The sequence below is a fragment of the Protopterus annectens genome, chromosome 2.part0 (genome assembly GCF_019279795.1).
Source record: "Protopterus annectens isolate FY-2018-M chromosome 2.part0, PAN1.0, whole genome shotgun sequence".
Taxonomy (NCBI): Eukaryota; Metazoa; Chordata; order Ceratodontiformes; family Protopteridae; genus Protopterus; species Protopterus annectens.
Genome location: NC_056728.1, coordinates 885,927,704 through 885,951,651, shown reverse-complemented (window position 1 = coordinate 885,951,651; position 23,948 = coordinate 885,927,704). Strand labels below are relative to the sequence as shown.

General features: G+C 41.6%; 1 protein-coding gene across 1 annotated transcript in view; it reads right to left on the bottom strand.

The window, feature by feature from the left end:
- GC (GC vitamin D binding protein) overlaps positions 1-23,948 on the bottom strand; it is a 641,498-nt gene that overhangs the window by 532,632 nt on the left and 84,918 nt on the right. The window contains exon 2 of the mRNA XM_044061140.1: positions 11,215-11,284. Within this exon, the coding sequence (XP_043917075.1) occupies positions 11,215-11,284 (70 nt within the window). The remainder of the gene's footprint in view (positions 1-11,214; positions 11,285-23,948) is intronic.

The following is a 23,948-nucleotide window of genomic DNA, read 5'->3' as shown; positions in this document are numbered from 1 at the left end:
ACTAGGCCATGTTCGATGCTTTCCCTTGAGCTAAGTACAGTCAATTGTTGTTTAATTGCTTTACAGATTACTTTTCTGTCAGAAAAGTTCATATATTATTGTCTCTTACCCTATTGCATCTAACGCTCATATTTTCATCAGGTTTTTTTGCTTTTCTTTACTACTTTTACTGCGAGGTACTCTCTCTTTACCATCGTTGGTAATCTTTTTCCCTTTTCTCTCTCATACCTTCAGGTACTCTCTTGTACCATTGTTGGTACTTTTCTATTAATTAATTTGCTGTCATGGCAGATAAAAAAGGTAGTCTGGGGTTTAAGCAGTGTTCTGATTGTGGACACAAACTACCTACTTCTGATGCACACTCTTTGTGTGTTTATTGTTTGGAAACTTCCCATTTGTCTATTCACCCACCCTGTACTATTTGGGAGAACTTTTCTAATAGGACATTGTTGGAAAGGAAAAACAAGCTGATACTGAAGGGACTTCTAAAATCTCCCTTTTCAGAGGCTATTTCTGGGTCGGAGGTCTCAACCCCTCCTAGAGCCCATAAGAAAATGGATGTTCCTACTATGGCTAAATCATTGCCTTTGTCCCTGGCTAGGGCTCCTGCCAACCAAAACCTAAAAAGGCTAAAGTTTCAGCTCCGGTGCTTTCTCAGTCAGCCCCGGTGCTTTTGGTGCCTAGTCCTTCAGCTCTACTAGTGATTTTGGCTCCGTCTTCTCCTGCAGCCTTCTATATATCGGCACAGAAGGGCTCCTTGGTTCAGACCATTACCACTGTATCAGCACCGACCATTCAGTCGGCGCAGAATTTGACCGCATCGGCTCCAAGATCTTCCTCGGAACCAATGCCTTTATTGTTGACTCCAGTTTTGTTGACTCCAGCTTCGGCACTGACAACCACTTTGGCACCAATCCCTGTGTCGGTGCAGACAATGACCTCGACACCAATGACTTCTTCGGTGCAGACAACAGTAGTCCAGTCTCTCTCAGTACCGTTGTCCTCGGTGCGGTCAGATAAGATGGGCACCGAGTCTGCCTCTTCTGTGGACAGGCCTGCTTCTCCCTCAGTCTCCATGAGGTCCACTAGAAGCCTTTCTGAACATGATGTGTTGCGTCTTGTGGACTAGGTACTCTTGGCCAAAGGTATTCCACCCCTCAGGAACTATCCTTCCTTGGGTGGTGATCACCCATCTCCAGAGACCTCTTCTTATTCTCCTCCTTCATTGCCTTTGAAGTCCATGGATATAGCACAGTCTTCCCCTTCTGTGGTTCCCTTTATGGATCTCACTAAGGAACTGCAGTTGCCTTCATGGCAGGAAAGTTTTGCTATGACCCAGGATGTCAGCTGTGACATGCATAGCTTGCTGCTCCACAGCCATCCAGGGACTCCAGGTCAGCAGGCTGAGCCACTTAGGGGAGGGGTGACCCCTTTCCTAGACATACACTCCTCTTTGGTTGGACCAGCCTTCCAACTGATGGAGAAGGCTTTCAATGCTGCTGGTGATACCGGACTGTCTATACCTCCGCCCTCCTCTGGTACACTGGCTTCACAAGTCACATCTAGCGGACACCAGGTGCAAGGGCCACAGGACATATTCCCTCAGGAATCCCCTTTTCCATTGTCTTCTCCAGCTTCTCCCACTGAGGATGTCCACCAGAAAAGTTTTTGTAAGAGGAAGCACATGGACTCCACAGAGGAGTCCCTCACCGAATACACAGATTTCAATGCGGGGGGGAAGGATCCCCTCGGTCACCCTCTGAGGTATCCTTTGGTGATATCCTCAAAATCCTGAAACAGAGATGTGACTGGCAGTCCTCTAATCCAACCTCTGAGGAATCTGTGTTCCTGCAGGCCTTTTGTGCCCAGCCCCCTACCTCCTGGGTTACTCCACCTGCTGATGAACTCATCCGGATCATTGTGCAGCATGCTTGGAAGGCTCCTGATACTGTCAAAGCTATTCCCCAGAGGCCAGATAAGATCTTGTCCCCTCCTGCTTCAGATCCCCATTGGTACAAAGGTCTTCCTGTGGATGCTTTGGTGGTGGTGGCTGCAACAAAAAAGGATCTGGCAGAAGAAGAAAGCCAGACTGTCCATCCACCTAATAGAGAGTCCTGGGCCCTGGACAGAATAGGGAAGCGCACCTTTGCTTCAGCGACCTTTGCTATCAGGTCCCTGAATTATATGGCACATTTTACCAGGCTTCAAAGGGATCTGGTTTCTAAGCTTTCTAAAACCTTGGCTGGTGCCGTGTCTGATGAGGTCCGAGACAAAGTGGCCTCTCAGCTGGCCACCATTGAGTCTATATCTAACTCCTCTATGTGACTGATATCTCATGCATCAGAAGGAGCAGCTAGAGCAGCAGGTTCAGCTGTGGTCTTGAGACGACACGCCTGGATGCGCTTGTACAACTTCGCAGAACCCTTTAAGTCTTCTTTTCTTAATGCCCCCATTGAGGCCTCCTCTTTGTTTGGGCCCAAAGTTAAAAGCACACTGGCCAGATGTGAACAGGATGGTAAGACCCTTTCTGCCGTAGATGTCCGTTATTCTTTCCCTCAACGTGCTTTCTCCTGAAACCAAAAGAGTGGGAAGATATGGTTCAAGAAATCTCAGGGTCCTTTCCGTGACACAGAGGCTGAGTTCGCCCCCAGAGGCAGAGGGGGAACTCACAGGGAAGACACTCCTTTCAGGGCAGAGGAGGTCTGCATAACCAGGGTTCCAGGGATTCTTTCCCTGGTCAATCCTACCAGCGCTCCTGAAGAGCAGCCCAACTCCTTTCCTCTGGAGGTGGTTGGGGGACGTTTCTCCTTGTACCCTTCTGCCTGGCTAACCATCACCACCGATTCTTGGATACAAAGGATCATAACCAGAGGTTATCATATCCCCTTCGATCTTTGTCCCATCCCTTCAAAAAACCTTCCCAACGTTCCACCCAGTCAAAGGGAAGAAGCAGCATTAGAGATAGAAAAGCTGCTAAGAAAGAGAGTCATCCAAATAGTCCCTCTAGACCAGATAGGGTCCGGATTCTACTCAAGACTATTTTTGATGCCAAAGAAAACCGGGGACTGGAGACCAATTTTTGATCTCAGTGTATTGAACAAGGTTGTGAGAGTACAAAATTTCCAGATGGTCACAATACAGTCTATCCTCCCGCTTTTGGAAAAAGATGATTGGATGTGCTCTATAGATCTTCAAGATGCGTACTACCACATAAAGGTGGACAGGCCATCAAGAAGATTTCTGCGCTTCCGTGCGGGACCCAGTTACTACCACTTCAGAGTACTGCCCTTCGGACTCTCTACACTCCCCAGAGTGTTCACAAAATGCATGGCAGTTGTCACAGCTCACTTGTGACGTCAAGGATTCCAGGTGCTTCCATACCTAGACAACTGGCTCTTTTCCGCCCCGACCAGACATCTACTGGAAAAAGCCTTGGCATACTCGCTGCTCAAAGGCTAGGCATAACCATAAACTGGCAGAAGTCCAATTTCACCCCATCTCAGTCAACAGAATTCATAGGGGTTATCTTGGACACAAAAACTGCAGAGCTGCTATTCCAGAGCACAGAATTCTAAGGATAAAGCAATAACTAATTCCAATCCTTTCAAAGGAAAAATCCATGGCTCACACAGTTCTACAGCTGTTGGGTTCCATGGCAGCCTCCATCACCACTGTTTCCCTGGCCAGGTTTCACATGAGGCTTCTACAATGGCTACTGCTCACCCAGTGGTATCCCTTTCAGCATCCTCTTTCAGCCATGATTTGAGTCACCCACAGGTGCAAACAGGATTTAAATTGGTGGATGACACACAATCTCTCACAAAGGTCTCGCCCCTTCTCGCCCCAGCAACCCAAGGCCACAGTAACCACGGACGCCTCCTTGATGGTGTGGGGGGGAGGGCTATGTCAGGGACAGACAGTCCAAGGCACTTGGTCCAAACTGGATGCTCATCTGCATATAAATGTTCTAGAGCTGAGGGCGGTGCTTCTGGGGTTGCAAGCATTCCATCCCCTGCTGCTGTCTGGGACAATTGCGATTCAATCAGACAACATGGCGGTGGTCTGGTACATCAACAAGCAAGGTGGAACCAAATCTTACCTCCTTTGTCGAGAGACCATGAGGATATGGCAATGGGCGATGGCTACCAACTGTTTTCTTCTAGCAATGCACATTCCTAGGAATTCCAACGTGATAGCAGACAGACTCAGCAGGTGTATTCTTCAACCTCATGAGTGGCCCCTGAATCCCTTGATAGCAGTGGAGATCTTCCACTGCTGGGGCCATCCTTGCCGCGACCTCTTTGCATCCCCAACCAACTACAAATGCAGCAACTACTTCACCCTGATTCTCCCTCCGGGACAGTCACCCAGGGATGCTCTAGTCCACGATTGGCCCTCGGATCTTCTTTATGCATTTCCACCCTTTCCCCTCATTCCCCAGTTTCTGAAGAAAGCCCGTCGGTTGAAGAGCAAGGAGATCCTCAAAGCACCATATTGGCCTCGACAGATTTGGTTCCCCTTACTTTGGCCTCACCTACTAGATCGACCATGGATTCTCCGTCTAACGCCGGAGTTGATCTCACACCCACAGAACCTGATTCATCCCAACCTGAACAGCCTGAAGCTCACGGCTTGGCTACTCCAATTCCCTTGATTGCCAGGCAGAATGATATTTCCCTACCAGTACGTGATATTCTCATTGCTTCTCATAAGTCTTCCACTAGGGTAACTTATCTGAGCAAGTGGAAAAGATTTACCTGTTGGCTGAAAGATAAACAAGTAGACCCCTTTTCAGCACCAGTGTCGATAATACTAGACTATCTGGCCGACCTGTTTCAATTGGGTCTATTGGCCTCTACCATTAGAGTTCATTTGGCTGCAATTAGTAATTTTCATGAGGGTGTCCAAGATTCCTCTCTTATGTCCCATAAATTGTGCAAGACCTTCATAAAAGGTCTGAATCATCAGAAGCCACCTTTTAGAGAACCTATTCAACCATGGGATTTATCATTAGTTCTACAAGCTCTGACAATGTCACCTTTTGAACCAGCCTCTTCTTGTGACCTCAAGTATTTGTCATGGAAAACCTTGTTTTTGGTCGCTATTACTTCTGCCAAACGTATTTCTGAACTTCAAGCTTTATGTATCAAGAGTCCATACTTGATTTTTCATAGAGATAGAGTGTCTCTGAAAACTAATCCATCATTTCTGCCTAAAGTGATCTCTGAAATGTCCATTAATCAAGCCATTGAATTGCCAGTTTTCTTTCCCAATCATTCAAACAGAGGAGAGTATTGCCTACATACCCTAGATATACACAGGCAAATCCATTTTTAATTAAACAGGACTAAACCCTTTCATAAATCTGACCAGTTATTTTTGGCCTTTTCTGGACCTAGATTAGGATCTGCTGTTGCTAAGGTCACATTAGCTAGATGGTTGAAGGACTGTATAATCTTTATTTATACACAACGTAATTTCTCGTTAACTACTACCATGAAAGCTCATTCAACAAGGTCGGTGGCAACTTCTGCTGCCTTCCATGCCAGAGCTTCTTTACATGACATATGTGCAACTGCAACTTGGGCTACACCTCATACCTTCATCAATCATTGCAAATTGGATTTGGCCTCCAGGGGAAGAGCATCTTTCGGTTCTATGGTGCTCAGGAATGTCCTTCCATGAGAGCCTCCCAGGAATAGAGGTAGCTGGAGACTCTGTCCCATGTGTAAGGAATGAACGAGGATTAACAATATCAGATAAAGAATTATGTCTTACCATAACATTCCATCTGTATTGGTCATCCTCGTTCAGTCATTACGACCCTCCCTCCTTCCCCCTCCTGTGGTTTCTAGTGGATCTCACCATCTGGGTCTCTTAGGTTATTTGACCAGAGGTAGCCTCTACCTTCTTTAACTTGCAAACTCAATCTGAGGTAACAGGGAGAAGGGGATTGTAGGTTAGAGTTTAGCTCGAGAGTTTGAAGCTGAAGTGAGCTTGGAAAATGGCTGGTTCAGTTCCGAGCTCGGAACCAATACCCATGCGTAATGACTGAACGAGGATCAACAATACAGATGGAACGTTATGGTAAGACATAACTTCTTTTTCAGTAGTTGTTAGTTGTACAGTTCAGTGTGTGTGTGGAGTATCTCATCTTGCCTTGCAATATTAAGTGAGGTAACTAGGGAAGGTTTCTTTTCAATTTAGTTAGGAAAAGTATTGTGAGATTAGTTTAGTATTATTTCTTTTCCTGCATGTGAGATTCTATCTAACTTTGTTAGTTTATATTTCCTGTGACTGAAAACTCTGATGTATATTGTAATTAAATATTAATTATTTTCCTGTTTTCTATTTTTATTATCAATTATTAAATATTTATACCTTTTTATTGTGACTGGTCTTTTAGTGAATATTTTTAATATCTTGAGAGTACCTGTGCTTATTTCAGTGTCACTGTGGCCACTCCAAAAAGCTTTACTGCTTTGGTCACATTCACCATTTACAACAGTATTCATTTGATACAGTATAATTGGTTACCCCTTATAAGAGCCTTAAAGTATTTGGCTGGTGGCAGCTACCCTATAATCTGGAGAGAGGGGGCACAGCTGGTGAATCTGTGTCAGCCTTTCCCAGGTGTGGATGTGTGTGTGTGTGTGTGTGTGTGTGTGTGTGTGTGTGTGTGTGTGTGTGTGTGTGTGTGTGTGTGTGTGTGTGTGTGTGTTTGTGTGTGTGTGTGTGTGTGTGTGTGTGAAAAATCAGATATTCAATTGTGTGTGCCAGATACTTGAAAATGGGACACTGCTCCAAGGTGGCTCTTGTTTGGGATATGGAGAGACAGATAGTCCAGTCCCAGTGAAGTGTGTTCTCTGTGTGCTCTTGGGGGAAATTGTGTTGAATGCAGAGAGCTGCATTTGAAATACTGAGTAAATTAATTCCTGTTCTTAGTGACCCCCTCTCCCCGGTATTGGTGGTGAGGACTGGGGCTCCATGAATACTGGCCCGAGTAAAGAGGAGTTTCTGATTATAATTGTGTAAGTGCAAATTTCCCCAGAGGAGATTTACCACGGATTACAGTATTCAGTATGACTGTGACAGTGGAGATAATGTGATTATAACAGTGGAGATTACAGTGTTTTGCAAAAAATATTTCAGTAGATTACAGTATTTATATGCAATAATAAAATGTTATGAAATTTCTTTAGTATGTATGGTATTATGCATTACAAATGAGGCAAGTGGAGTGAAACTGGATTGTTGTCCAGTGTCATGAAAAAAGGTTCAGATTGCTTTCCCCTGAATGTTATTTTATTTAGTAGTGCTTTAAATTTTGATTAAGTATTTTGGCTTCTTATGTCATTTGATAGTTTGTTCCAAATGTCAGGTCTTAATTTATTTATTCATTTATTTTACTTATTGACATTTGATTACCAGGAAAGTCCAAACTGGGTAGAAGCCAATTTTCAGCAAAGGCCAGGGGAGAAAAGCTCCAAATTATTACAAAACATTTTAAGAACTATCATTTAATATTTAGGAAATTTTAGACAGTTTGTAGAGCAATTAAAGGTAAGTTGGTCTAATACAACTATGAATTGCAATATGAAGTGAGGGAAAAACAGGCTTATGATATATTTAGAGAGAAAGTCAGGGAAGAGAATTAACTAGTGGTAATAAAGTAAGTGAAGAAGGGAGAGTAAGTAGGTATAAGGAACGAAAGGGTACTTGTTCACATTTAGGGATATAGTTTATCTTGGTTTTGAGAAAGAACAGAGCCAGATTTTAGCTAAGAAGTCTTTCAGAGTGATTTTGAAAGATGGGATGGAGGGTATAGACCTGACGGATACAGTTAAGGAGTTCCAGGCCTTAGCAACCTTGTATGAGTATAGACAGTGCTCAACAGATTTGTTAGGTTTGTAGTCACCGGATCACAATAAACAACTGGGAACATAGTTGTGTAGAATGTTTTTTAGTGCTGGACAGGCAGATGGATGCTGGATAATTTTATAGGTGGTAAGAAATTATATATGTTAGTTGATGTGGCAGTTCTAACCAGTCATGGCTTTTCAGTGCTATACAGTGATGGTTCTGAAAGGGTTATGTGCTGCAAATGTAGCAACTTTGAAATAGCATTGTTCAAGTTTTAATTTTTGTGAATCCTGGAGGTTAGTAAAGATGGGAGTGCCATAAAGAAGTGTTGGGAGGAGATAAGTTGTGGCAAGTGTAGTGTTAGTTGGGTCAGTGAGAAAGTTTTTGGCTCTGTAAAGCATCCATAGTTTTTGACAAGTTTTTCTTATGCAATTTTGTATATCCTGATCAAATGTAAGGTTATTATCCTCGTTTGCTATGAGAAGTGAATTCAGTGGTTGTATTATCAAGAGAGAGGACTTTGAATTTGTTTTTTGTTTTTTTGTTTTTTTTTTCATTAGAGAGGGATTTGGGGAAAAAAGTAGAAGTTTGGTCTTTTTGGGATTGAGCATGAGTTGTGAGTTATGAAGCCAAGTTTCATTGGCTCTTAAAGCTTCCTGAGTAATTTTTTTGGATGTGTACCATGTTGTCAGATGTGCAAGTGAGAGTGGGTTCATCTGTGTATTGTATCAGGGTGGCCTGTTGTGTGAAGTATAGAGAGTGTTAGTGAAAATGTAAAAGAAGAGTGGACCAAGGATAGAGCCTTGTGGTACACTGGTGGTAAATGGGAGATAAGGAGAGAGCATGGTGTGCCATTTTACTGACTGATACCTATTGAATAGGTAGTTTTGGAACTACAGACGGGTGGGCTGAGACAATCCTAGTGAGGACATTTGAATTAGGAATTTGCTGTGACAAACTGTGTTGAAGGCTTTAGACAAGTCTAGAAATAAGAAAGAGACTAGTTTGCCATTATCTCTAGCTTTATTGAAAGTATCTATATAGGTTAGAAGGGCAGTGCTAGTACTACGGGAAAGACTGAAGGCATGTTGTGTAGGAGACAGGAGGTCTTCCTGCAGGAGATAGTCTCAGAAATTGTTTTTGAATACATTTCTCAAGTATTTTGGTGAAGGGAGATAAAATTGCTATAGGTCTAAAGTTATTAATGTCTGTTGAACTTCCTCCTTTGTGCAGAGGAATAATGTGTAACTTTTTACAGTGTGAGTGTGGGATTCCTGGATTTGAACTATTTATCATGAGTGAGACAGGATAGCAATGTTATTGGCTGCTATTTTTAGGTACTTGCTTGGAAGGTCATCAGCTAAGGAAGAGCATGATTTAAGTTTGTTTGAGTAGTTTTATGTAGGATTTTTTTGTCTTCATTTATTTGATTTTTAATACAATTGTGAAGCATTCTGAAGTTTTCAAGATATTGTGATGTTTTATGCTATTCTTTCCCTGCTTTTTCTCTATCCTACATTAGTATTCTACTATTTTTGGACAGCCAAATTGCATTATTTGTTTTCAGTCTCTTCCTTCTAGGAGGTTCAAGGCTATTTAGGATATTTAGAAAAGTTGTATTGAATTTAATTACAGCATCATCTAAGGAGAGGATTTTTAGGAATTTCTATTTAGTAGATGATAGTGTAGCAATGGACATTCCTGGGTTAAACTTGCAGAGGTTATGTATTGTTTTATAAATATGCCATTTAACTGGATGTGTGAGATGTCTAGTCATATAGCTTGGGAGATGATCACTGAGAGAGTCTGTCATTGTACCTGTGGTGGAGTATTTGCTAGGGTCTGATACTAGGATCCAGTCTAATAGAGAATTTGATGTCTTGCTATAGTGTATAGGGCTATTATTTAGTTGTGTGAAACCATATAAGTTCATGCTATCTGTAGGTGAGTTAGAGTTTATGTCCAACCAATTGACATTCATATCACCTTGTAATATTTTTTCTTGTGGAAATGCTATGGATATTCTATATAGGGTATCTTCCAGTATAACTGTATTGTTGCCAGGAGGGATATAAAGGACAGTAATACGTATTTGTTTATAATTGTTTATTCTGAGGAAAGCAATAAGAAGCTCTGCTGAACTGAATTTTGGTGTGAGTTTGCTGCAAGGGGAAATGTGGCAGGTACTGAGAAATATTAAAGCAATACCCCAACTTTCCTCTTTATACAATCGGTAATTACAGATAATATTATAGCCAGGTTTAAGCCAAATTTCAGTTATAGTAAGAACACCGGGCTTATGTTGAGTAAGTCAGGCATGTAGTTCAGCAGTTTTATTTCTTATTCTTCTAAAATTTATTGCAGCAAAAATTAAATCACTAGGGTTGGATACTGGTTGTTGTTAGGTTGCAGAAGTGTAGAAGGGAGAGAGTTATCCTTATGTTCATTGTGATAGGAAATGGCCAGGATTAGGGTATATATCTCCTCCCAGAAGGATTTTAGTATACTGAGGAATTAAGCATACTTTTTTGGAGAGGATTCTTGCACTTGATTTTGTTTTGGTTTGAAATGAAGTGCGATTTATCAGCCCATATTTGGAATAAAGGTGTGTGTGGGGGGGTATTAGACAGGTTTGGTGCAATATGTGTAGAGTGTAAAGAGGAAGTATGGATAGGTGGTTTGGGCAGAGTTGCTGAGACATTATTCAGTCATGGCAGGATGACAGATGGCACAGTAGGAGGAGAAGAACAGAAGATAAGATGAAGAGTACAAATTAAGTACAGCAATCAGTATTTTATAGATGCCAGGTGGTGGTGAAGTAGCAAAGGAGAAGGCAACAGTAATTTGCAGAAGAGTAGGAGATTTAGTGATGGTTAATTCTGAAAGCTGGAAGAGGCTAGGTAAGGCGATCCCATTATCATTAATGTTGTCATTATTAAATAAAAAAATCAATTAGAAAAACATTGACCACAAGTAGTTGAGCCATGATGATACTGATCATATTTATCGCAACCTTCAATATGTTCTTTCAGTTTATCCATTCTTACTCCATTTTATAAATTGTCATTAAAACTGCAACTAGTCCGTTACCTGTTTGAGCTTAAATTCAATTTATTCGAAGATATCTTATGAAATACTAAGTGTTACTCACCATAATATCAAAGTGCATTCAGTGGATTTGTATGAAATATTTATATTAAACATCAATTCAATCCCATGTTAATGTTACATTTTAGAATTTGCCACAGCACCATCTGTGAGTGTAATATTGTTAATGACTACACAATATATAAATAAAAGAAACATTTGTAAATGCATGCTACAAAATATTCAGTTTTGAAATATACATACACAACTCTGAAGTTGTCTTTTCCCAGTTTGGTATATTGACCACATATTAGCTCTTTCTCATAATTGCTGCCTGAAAAAAAAATAACAGAAATGAAAAAATGGTCAACATGCTAAAAATAATTATTTTGCATTTGAATATATTTATTTGCACATATTTGCTTTTTTTGAAATTCCTTGTCTGAAAAGAAATAATAGAAATGAAAAAAAATGCCGACAATAAAGAGATTTAAATATTTATTTGCATTAGTTAAATGGGAAGTTCTAATTAGGTAAATACATATATTTACAGTACAGTCTATGGAGAAAAGATTAAAAGATAATACAGTAAACAGAACTTACTTCAATTTCAGAGTTACTGTAAAAGTATATCAACTCTTTTGGAAAATGAAAGAAAATTGCTCACATAAAAGCTTTGACTTGATAAAATTAATAATTACAATGACAAATAAAACCCTGTTATTTCCTGTATAGGGATATGTGCATAATTGCTTTATTAGTTTGGAATGGAAAGGCATATATCTTATTGTTATCCACTTCACATTTTTGGATGCACTTAGGAATTCAGATAGGAACTATAGCAAATTATTATAACACACATATACATGAATTTATATATCTGTATATATATATATATATATATATATATATATATGTGTGTGTGTGTGTGTGTGTGTGTGTGTGTGTGTGTGTGTGTGTGTGTGTGCGCGAGTTTGTGTGTGTAGCCCAGCCAAGCTTATACCAACAAGAGTTTACCCAAAAAAGGTATACAGAGCCACCATGTCGACATACCACCCACAATGTGAAGTATAATGCTTAAAAGTGATGGCAGTCAAATGGTAGGCCAAATTAAAATGATTAAGATGGAACAGGTCCTGGCAATAGAAACTGAGAGGCCATGAAATATTGCCTCCATGCTAGTAAACTTTAAACACGTACATATATTTGAGTAACTATATCTACATATTCTCAGCTTAATTTTGCACATATCAAGCATTGCATAACAATGAAACATGCCTCAATCAAATGGGAAAATTATTTCTTATATGACAAACTGAACTCTTTACAAAGCCAATTGCACCAACACACTCACACACAGACACACACACATATATATATCTTTGTATCCAGATAATTGCATCACTCTCCCTGTGTCTCTACACACACACACACACACACACACACACACACACACACACACACACACACACACACATATATATGTGTGTGTGTGTGTGTGTGTGTGTGTGTGTGTGTGTATCTATATATATATATATATATATATATATATATATATATATATATATATATATATGGATATAATATATATCTATACCTACATATATATATATATATATATATATATATATATATATATATATATATATATATATATATATATATATATATATATATATATATATATATATATATATATATATTGCCTCACAGTAAGACGCTGTCTGGTTCGATTCTCAGCTAGAGCATCTTCTGCGTGGAGACATGTGTGAATGGGCGTACCTTCGTTGAAGGTTGTGCATCAGGCCTGGCAAGCCGGTACATAAAAATCAACTGCCAATCATTAGCAGACCGGAGTTCCGCTGCGGCGACCCCTAACTGGGAAAAGCCGAAAGACACAAACATATATATATATATATATATGTACATGCATTGCTCTATTTTATAACATCAGCATTTCAGAACATCCAACTTTATATGGTCAAGACCATGTAATCTTCATTGTGAAATGTCAAAAAAACAGAATCACAAAAACTGTTTTTGTAGGAAGGCAAGTCATTCTACCATACCCCCCCCACACACACACACACACACTGGCTATAATAAAATGTACTAACTCTGACATTGCACTGCAGTAGAGAGAAGGGCAAATTCCCAGATTTCCACTGTACTCATCTCAGTAAAAACAACTGAGATTTCAAAACAACCATATGTTGCTCAATATTCTGAAACATTGATAAACTGAAGGGAACCCATAATGTGTTTTATTTGTAGTTTGGTAACAGTGTTGGTGAACTGGGCAACTGACCCTTTTTAGCAATGACCAGAGCTGCAGACCAGAAAAACACTACAGATTAACAGCTAAAAGCAGACAATATAAAACAACATATAGAATAACATACATAAGCACTAGAAAAAATAGTACAAAATGTAATGCACTTTTTTTTTTAATCTATAGACAATTTTTTTCACATTTACAATTTTCTATGAGAGATATATAATTACTTTAGAAATTAAGGGGAAGAAATAGCATTTTATTGACAAGTTACATTTATCCTGAAAGTATTGCGGGTGTTTTCTTCTAGAAGATTTTCTTTTAACTTTTTTGGTAAAAGTATTTAAAGTTCTAGTTTTAGGGGTAAGTGATTCCCAGCTGATGTACCTAGCTTAGAGAAGACCCTTTTCCCTATTGCATGAAAATTTGGTCAGACCAATTGAATGTCATTAATAAACCACAAAGGCTGCAGAAACACAAGCAAAGGAATTTAATTCACTCTAGCACCTCGACAAGTGCCTTCAAGGAGTACATACACTTGAATGTCTTTGTCTTGGCTGTCTGTCTGGTAATATACATAATCAGTAATGCATAGCTGATCTGAGTGGAGTACATTGTCCAGAATTATATGTTTGAAGAACTGTCTATTAAGTATCATTTCTGCTATGCATAGGAAATCATTTGAAAACCTTTAACAGATCACAGTCCTCATATCAGATAGGAGTACAAAGTGGTAAAGCTTGTTTTTCCATCTCATCCCATCCCATCCACAGCCCCTTTAACACATTTTTACACATGAGGTTGGGCTGTCACTTTAACAGTGACAACCATCTAGAGCCAAAGTTCAGAATACCAGGTGGCATTATTTGTAAGTTTGGGGTATTATAGTTGGAGTGAAATGCAAGAAGAGAAGGGCATATTCAATCTTTAACATGAGTACGTTTCCAGCAAGGGAGTAACAGAGAGCTGGAGAAAGAAGTTGCATATGTTAGTGTGTGTGTGTGTGTGTGTGTGTGTGTGTGTGTGTGTGTGTGTGTGTGTGTGTGTGTGTGTGTGTGTGTGTGTGTGTGCGTGCGTGCGTGCTTGCGTGCTTGCGTGCGTGCGTGTGTGTGTGTGTGTGTGTGGGCAGTTACTTAAGTCAAGAGTTCAGTTTGCCATATTGGGAACTGGGAATCATCATCCCATTTGTCTGAGATATACACACTTTTACAGTCCAGCACTTGCTCAAATCTCTTAGTAAGCACTAATAAACATTAGCACTGCACCCCCCTTATACTATACAGAAGTACAAGGCTCTCTATTTGTCCCTACTGGACAATCAGTAAAACAGTTCACTTTAACTGTTCAGGCATGTCCAAAGGGCAGTTTCAGGTGTACTCTCCAGTCCAGCTGGTGAATCTGGGCATCTTGAGGCAATGTTACAATTGCCTCGTACACAGACAACCCTCTCTTCCTTCCAACAAACACAAATGTATGCGAGAGATGCAACTATACAGCCAAACTGGAGGCCAAGCTCTCTCAACCCAAGACTGGAACAGTCAGTCATGAGGAGAAGGGAAACACTTGCACCACACTAGCAGTCTCACATAGACCAGTCATATCTGCACCAGCAAATAACACACATAAATACACAAAAACATACTCAGAGGTTCTAAATAAAAATTTGCCAAAGCAGCAGAGACCTCCAAAGCAGACATCCAAGCAACCTCCACCACAACAACAACCACGTATCACATACTTCACAAAGTCAGTGTGCCATGCAATCACAGCCCTTAAGGCTAAACAACACACCCAATACACTAGTAATAGGTGACTCTATTGTCAGGCACACTGATGTCCCACTCACTAGACTAAACAAGGAGAACGTTACTGTAAGCTGCCTGTCAGGTGCCAGGATCCGCCACATAACACAAGCACTCAGGTCACTGCAGAACAGGTACAAATATGACTCTGGCAGTGTCCATGTTGGTGTGAAAAACCTGAGATGTACCTCCCTGGATTACATGAAAAGAGACATAGAGGAGCTCTCTGATCATGTAGCCCAGGCCGGTATGACCCTGACAATGAGTAGCATCTTGCCCTCACCAAGAATGATGCCACAGTATATTGATAAAATGATCAATTTTAACAATTGGCTAAGCTTTTGGTGTCGTTCAAAGGGTATCCAGTGTTTGTCAGCCTGGGATGACATGCTCGACAAGCCACGTTGCTTCACCAGAGACGGCTTGCACCTGTTGCCCTTAGGCTTTCAAATACTAACCAAGGCTCTTGCCGCCCCCATAGTGCCTTTTTTAGGCAAGGCTCAAAAGACAAACCCACCTCCATAAACAACACAAGAAACCAAAAACTGAGGGTAATGCTACTCAATGCCAGAAGTCCAAACCTCAAAATGCACGCACTCGAGGCACTCCTCAGTATGGAGAGCAACGGTATCTGTGCAGTAACAGAAACCTGGTTCAAGGCTCCAGAGAGCACCCCAGCACTACCAGGCTATAACTCATACCATACCTTTCGGCCCCAGAACCCGGACTGAAATACAAAAGGCGGGGGTGTATCCATTTTCATCAAGGATACCCACACCTCCAGGTTAGTGGCACAGCACGAGGCCTTGGAGACCATCCATGTGCAACTAACAGTGGGCAAAGCTGCTTTTCAGATTGTAGCTTGCTACAGATCACCCACTTTGTCTCAGGACCCCCACTCAGCATTCCTGAGAACACTGGAAAATAAGAAGGTCCCACCTAACACCATGATATTGGGTGATTTCAACTACCCAAACATTGACTGGGAAAGCTACTCAAGTACTAACTCCTTTGCCCAATGCTTCCTAGAGTTTATAAATTCAAACGCCCTGGAACAACTGGTCACCACTCCCACAAGAGGTGACAACATATTGGACCTGATCATCACCAACATGGGGGACCAATGTTCCACACCAGAGGTAAACCCTTTGCTGGTAAGATCAGACCATAAACTAATCACACTCTACATCCGCATCCTGATCCTACCCCCAGTCAAGGAAAACACTGTAAAAAACTTTTCAGAAGCAAACTTCACACTTCTCAAGACCGAGATGGAAAGTTTCAAACCCCCCTTGCTAAAGGATAATGCTGCCCAAACCACAGAATCCTTTACAAATGCATTCTATGAGCACCTACAGGAATGCATGGATCGAGCCATTCCAAGTAAAACCAAGACTCACTCCTCTAAAATGAGGAAACCAGTCTGGTGGACCCTGGCCATAAATAAGCTATACAACAGAAGGAGGAAACTATTACATGATAGAGCAAAATCTCAAAAAGGGAAGGCATCCCTGATCAGTATCAGCAAGAAACTGTGATCCCTCATAAAATAATCCAAGGCCAGCTTCGAAAGAAAACTTATCAAAGACTCTAAAGATAATCACAAAGGCTTCTTTAGCTATGTCAAGAATCTAGGTGGCAACTCTCAGATCTGCTCTAAGCTAGTGCAAAATGGCAAAAAATACACTGAACCAACTGACATTGCCAACACCCTGGCTGACAGGTTCAGTGCAAACTTTAGCACCCCCCTCACCCCCAAAAGGGCCCGTGTCCATCCCAGAAGAATGTAGAGCCCCAGGCATCACAGACACACAGGTGAAAACAGCCCTTTCCAAAGCCAAAAACACAGCATCAATGGGACCAGATGGTATCCCAGTCTGCGTCTTACACAAGCTCCAAAATGAACTAACCCCTCACCTAAATTCACTGTTCAAACTCAGCCTTACCACAGGCTATGTACCCAAAGAATGGCATACAGCAACAGTTATCCTGCTCCACAAAGGTGGTGCCACAGTGGATTCTGGGAACTATCACCCTATAAGCCTGACTAGCTTGGTCTGCAAAGCTATGGAGCACATCATCATGGATCATTAACATAGAAATTGGGAACCTCCAGACAGTAGACCTTACCCAATTCGGCTTTGCTAAAGGCAGATCTTGCCTCCTAAACCTAGTTGACTTCTTTGAAACAGTTACCAAGGCCATGGATGAGGGAAAGGTAGTCCGCACAGACTACCTGAACCACGCAAAGGCCTTCAACACCATTCCCCACTCTGGCATTATAGATAAGCTTACCAGCTTGAACATTAACCCCTATGTCATGAGATGGGTTGTCAACTGGCTCATGGATAAAACTCACATAGTCAGAGTTGTGGGTGCTATGGACAACTCTAAACCGGTTACAAGTGGAGTCCCACAGGGCTCAGTCCTGGGACCCTTCCTGTTTGATATATACTTCTCTGAGGTACAGGCAAGCACAGGAGGACTATGGCTGACCAAGTTCACAGATGATTGCAAACTGGGGGCCATAATCCACTCTCCAGCTGACACAGACATCCTCCAGAAGGGTCTCACGGAGCTGAATACCTGGTGTCACAATCATGGCCTTAAGCTAAATGCCTAAAAGTGCATAGTTATCCCCTTTGGGAAAAACAAAGTGCCCCTACCACATAGGTGGTAATCCACTAAGTACGGAAGATGTAATTAGGGATCTGGGGACCCAAGTAGATAGCAACCTCTTCTTTGATAATCACATTGCAAAAGTGGTTAGAAAATCCTTCTATGTAGCCCACCTAATCACAAAAGGGTTCGCATCTAGATCAAGAGAGGTTATTGTGCCCCTCTACTCATCGCTCATCAGGCCCATAATAGAGTACAATGCCCTATTTGGGATGTAGCTTGACTAAAAAAACTCCAGCTCTACTCGGTTGCTTACCGCCTACTCAGAGGTGATCTCTGCCTGATGTACAAGGCCATGTCTAACCTGGAATTAATGGACATGCTCCACCTCAAGAAAACCAAATCTCTTAGAGCCACATGCTCTAAGAATTTAAACCTCAGCACAACAATAAATAGGACATGCTGGAGGGATAGATTCCTGTCCCAGAGACTTTCCTCACTCTGGAATAGAATCCCAATCTATGTTAGGCAAAGCCCCTCACTGACTCTCTTCAAGAGAAATCTTGATGAGTGGATGGGAAATCATGAATTTACCCCTGGGATCACGTCAGTGGCCCTGCTGGACAGAGGCTCAGGAAAGTAATCTAAAAGGGAGGGGAAAGCCAAGACATTCTATCTAGGCTTATAAATGCCCTTGGGCAGATAGCCTAGTACCTACCTATGAACCTATGAACCTATGAACACACACACACACACACACACACACACACACACACACACACACACACACACACACACACACATATACATAAGTAGGTATCATGGTAAATTATCTATAGATAGATATATACATATACCCCCAAATTTATTAATCTTCCATGCAGGACTAGTCTAGTCCTGCATGGAAGCAGCCACTTAGGAGGAGGAAGGGAGTGCACCATGCATATTAATGAAGGCGCACTGCCCGACCTCCTAGGCTAACATGGAGCATGTATGAGTGCAGGGGCATGTCTGAGAGTAGAGCTCTCAGAATAAACATGCCCCTGCAAAGTAGAACAGCAAAAAGTGGAAATACATGAGCGAGGCCACTCATAGATGTCTGCATAACCCCAACAGCAGTTCCCCATGTGTACAACAGTAACAGTACATATAAATAAACCGAAGAAAAACCTTTAATATTTTTTTTAAAAAACGAGTACAGCTAACTGTAGGTGTGCGGGCATGCCCATCGCTTAGCTACGGTTAAAGCAGCTTAAAAGGCTGAAGAGGATAACAAGGAAGATATATGCAAATGAAGCAGCAGAGCATCCGCCTAACGAGCAGGCATTCCCGGTTTGAGTCCCACTGCAGCACCTACCATTTTGCATGTGAAATCTGAATATGAACATTTTTTTTCATTTATTTGCTGTATAACCTACTAAATAACATTTAAATGTGAACTAGAGTACTGCATGAAATTCACATGTGAAGTGTCAGTGTCATAATGAATAAGGCACTAGTAAGCAAGTTTAAGTACAAATAAGCAGTAGTAAGCACATATAAGCACTAGTAAGCATGTCTAAGTGTGTTTGCATGGGGGTAAGCATTGCCTACATACATTAAGCAAAATTGGAGCTAACTGAGTGTAAGAAACTGCAACCAGAGGTTAGAAGTGCTTAGCTCCATGCAAACCCGCTCACACGTGCTTACAACTGCTTTAAAGTGCTTTAATCACTTTGTGCCCAATGGCCCATGTTCTGCCCAGCAACAAAATAAACAGCTTCTGCAAGGCTTGAACTCAAGACCCTGTACACTACAGTCACAGTATTAAACCACTAAGCCATCATAGCAACACATATAAGTGAGGTATCAGCAAACTAATCCTCACCACAGGAAAATCAAACCAAACATGTGAACTGAATCTATGTACAGTGTGATGTTGTATAACCTGCTACATAACATAAATATGTGAACTGGAGTACTCCAGTAAGCATAGATTTGAGGTGTTATTGTAATAAAGTGTAGAAGTCCCCAGGACTCCATACAGTGTATGTGCACATGAATCATGTATACCAGACACATATATAACCTGTAATGAATAATAAATCACTGCCAAAAGGCAAATATACTGCTGATTAACTATAAAGCAATGCTAACTGCAGCACAGCTTAACGTAGTAAGAGTAAGCAATGTGTAAGGGAATTAATTCAATTTGCCTAGTGGTGGTACCTCTTTAAGCACTGCCAACCTTAGGTAAGCAGGTATGTCCATAGCTTAGCCTTTTCAAAACTGGCCAATCATGGAAAAGTGCGGGTAATTGGCCATATTTAAACTCCACAGTTGGGAATACATTCCATAACTGGTTGTAGCTTCCTACTGCAGGCATAATGGCTGGTGTGGGTGAAGGCACTCATTTTAGAGTGCAGCACTGGGGTATCCAGGAGTCAAAAATCATGGTAATGCTCCTGGTAAAACACCATGAGGAGAGACTACTGCAGGGCCAGTACCAGGGCTCGCAGTATAAAACAGAGGCCTGGGACAGTCTCTTCCCATGACCTCACCAGTGCCACAGGTATCCCCCAGACTGGTGAGCAGGTCAGGCACCACCATGCTGACCTGAAGTGGTGGAGGGGGATGTACTGGAACAGTTGGATCCAGGAGTCTCGGCAGATGCCTAATGCTCCAGTACTGAGTAAGCACTCATTCTACTAAGTAGTTAATAATTGCCTAGCTTGTGTATACTATGGATAGGTATGGCTAAATATTACTGCATTTCTCTGACAGCTGCAGATGAGCGGGCTGTGAACTTGCAAGCCCATGATGCTAGGTTGCAAAGACTGCATCGTGAGGCAGGTTAGTAATTATTCTGCATGTACTGTCATAACAAATAAATATAACAGCCTTAGAAAGTGTCGTACCAGTGGAAATAAATGTTTAATATTCTGTGAGTAAAGGTATAAACCCTGGAGTGCTTCTGTTTACGCTTCTTTCATATGTTGTTGAACTGTTGCATACTATAAATAGTACTGTTGTATTAAGCAGTGTTATCCACACTGTGGTATACAGATAAAATGCGGATGAAGTTCTGCATAAACAATGTTGGAAGTGCCAAGAGGTCAGTCATATTATACAAGTGAGGGAGACTTAGCTAGAAAACAGTAGAAAGCTTCACATCAATTCACTGATAGTACAGTGTACTGTGATGTTAATTATAACTTTTTGTCATACACAGCAAGGGTTTGAATCCCAGGAGTGCTACTAAGTTGTATGCATAATAATACCCCACAACTGTACAGATTTTGTTACAATGTTCAGATGGTCTAATTGGCATCACAACAAATTCATGTTGTCCTCAACCCTCTCCCAGGGGTTTGAGTGTCCAAATCTAATTCCAAATCTAGTGTATATGCACAGCATTTGCTATAGAAGAAATGGGCAGCTATGGAACTTCTCCACACCTTTCCTGCACATCCCTGGCTATTTTCTCTACTGTCTTTCCACTCTTTGTGCCACTTTTTTCAACACTATCCTATCAACCCCTTTTTCTTTTCTTTTAAAGAAATTACCGTGGAGGTAAGCAACAGTCCACACTGTTAAGCAGCAGTAGGCAGGTTTAAGCCTGTTTACGCAGGGGTAAGCACAGCCTACACAGGTTAAGCAGTATATAAGCTAACTGAGTGTAACACACTGTAACTGGAGGTTAGCAGTGCTTAGATCCACACAAACCCACACAAACCCACTTACAACTGCTTTAAAGTGCCTTAATCACTCAGTATCCAATGGCTGGTGATCTGCCCAGCAACAAAATAAACAGCATCTGCAAGGCTCAGTCTGCACACAATGCACGAAGTGATTTACCACTAAACCATGGCAGATATACATAACACTGATGTTTTCACAAACATACCATCCAGCATAATCAGTCAACAGTGCAGGAAATGTAGTAATATCATACCACACAACCTGCTAATGCAAGAAGTCTATACAAAGTGTGCCAAAATGTTGGTACAAATAGGGATATATGTCAAATACTGCTTTAATACACTTAAAATGTTGCTAGTTACACCGTTATATGTATTAGAGCACATATTTTGAAGAAGATGAAGTCTGAAACAAAAAAGTGTTGGCACTAGTTACTGACTTCAATCCTGACATCATCCATGTCAATTGCCAAGAGAATGTGGTACAGGCCAAAAATATGAGCCGAACATGCATGGACATATGGGCAGATATATATCTGTAAATGTAGACAGATAAGACATATATATATATATATATATATATATAAGACATAAATAATCATATAACATCAATTGTATATAGATAGATAAATATGTTCATATGTGTGTATATATATATATATATATATATATATATATATATATATATATAAATATGCATATATGCACAATCTACATCTCACCCCAACCCAGAGATTACATCCCCATCTCTACAATGCTGGTGCCACTGTACATCTGCATGTTTGCCCTGCATTGGCAGGGAATATGCCAGCACACACGGTGTACCTAGTTTGGGATACTGCAATATGACACACATGTATAGGCCACAGATGTCGAGCATTTGCAATGTAGCAGGAGATGGTAAGGGTGTGTCATCCTGAAACACAACAGTGCACTAGAGGGGAGAGACAAACCCACTGAGAATGGCTGTAAGTGCACACAGTCAAGGTCATGAAGTGTGGCAGACATAACCCTGACACCACAGCACTAGTGATGGTACTGTATGACCTCCAAGGGCTGTGCACATTTTTAGCATGCAAACATGTAGGTTTGGGAAACATTTGCAGGCATGACTGATCAACTACTGGCTCATGATGATGGCCCATGTTACTATACCCCTGCCAGGTATTGTGAGCACAGTAGTACACATAGCAGTTATTGCTACACACCATCATGATATGTGTGCACACATATACACCCACAAATGGTATATATCCCAATCAGCATCTGCACAACTGACAGATATGGCTCGTAATGCAATTGACTGCATAGGTTATATGTCACATATCAGGTATTTGTAATGTTGCCATGTGCAGTAGTGTTGCGCCATGGCATGTTCATGGAAGAGAGTGCCATGTCAATAATGATAGGTACACTCACCATAGGTACAGTACATTGTGTCTGTGGTTGGTTTAATGGTATTCTATCACTCATACATGCACCACTGATGATGACATATGTGAATACACATCAGGCATTCAAAAAACATGTGTCTACATATAATCCAGAAACACACAGAGACTGTAAGAAGCAGAGGAAACGTAACTGGCACACAGATACACATCCTGCAATGGTGTGTACACCTGTGAAGTATGATGCACAGTACATGCCAGGATGCTGAACAGATGCACATCAATGCTGTGGAAATGGGTGCAGTGTGTTCTAGAGGCAAGGCCATCACCTACTAACAGAAGCCATGCATCACAGCCATGAATAATGTTGGTAACGGGGATTGACTACAGTTGCACTGCATGCTGTTGAGCACCACATGTCCTGCATGCTGGCATGTGTGTAATTGCAGGTCTTTGTGAGATAATGTACTGCACCATCACCTGCTATTGTGTGTGCTATGGGGGTGCTGGAGTTGTCTGTAGGTGCTGTCTGGTGGAGTGTATGGGTTGTCATGCATGTCAACTGCATGTGTGTATGTCTGTGTATGTGGCCATGTCTGCACACATTTCGTGTGTGTGTGTGTGTGTGTGTGTGTGTGTGTGTGTATGTATGTATATACTGTTCCACGGTGATGTACAGGTCTTACACTCTGTTCCCTGTTTTCCCCTCACAGGTGGCGAGGTGGGGCTGGGTCCTTCCCACAGGGAATCTGATGTCACTGATACAGACAGTGACCATGAGGATAGGTGTGTTGAGGCACAGACAGGGTCATCAGGGGCTGCCATTGGGCCACCAATTGACATCCCACAAGTATCCACCCCATCCATGCACATAGTCACACTGCCTCTACATACCTCATCACCGTTGGCCTTAGCTGAGGGACAATGTACAGTTGGCATTGGCCAGGGCAGTGTGGTATCTACGGCACATGTATTAGGACACAGCAGCCATAGCCAGATGTCCGGCGGGGTACCACATACGCAGATGTTCACAGGTACTCGTCGGAGCACTGCTGATCATCATGCCCCTGGCAGCCGTGCCACATGTATATATACCACACGCAGGTTCCAGGCTGTCATGGAGCCACAGGCACGAATAGATCTGTGCACTAGACAGGGTCTAAGGGTGCAGAGGGCTCATCACACCTCTGTAAATGACAGCATCCGTGACTTAGCAGGTGCCCTTCATAAT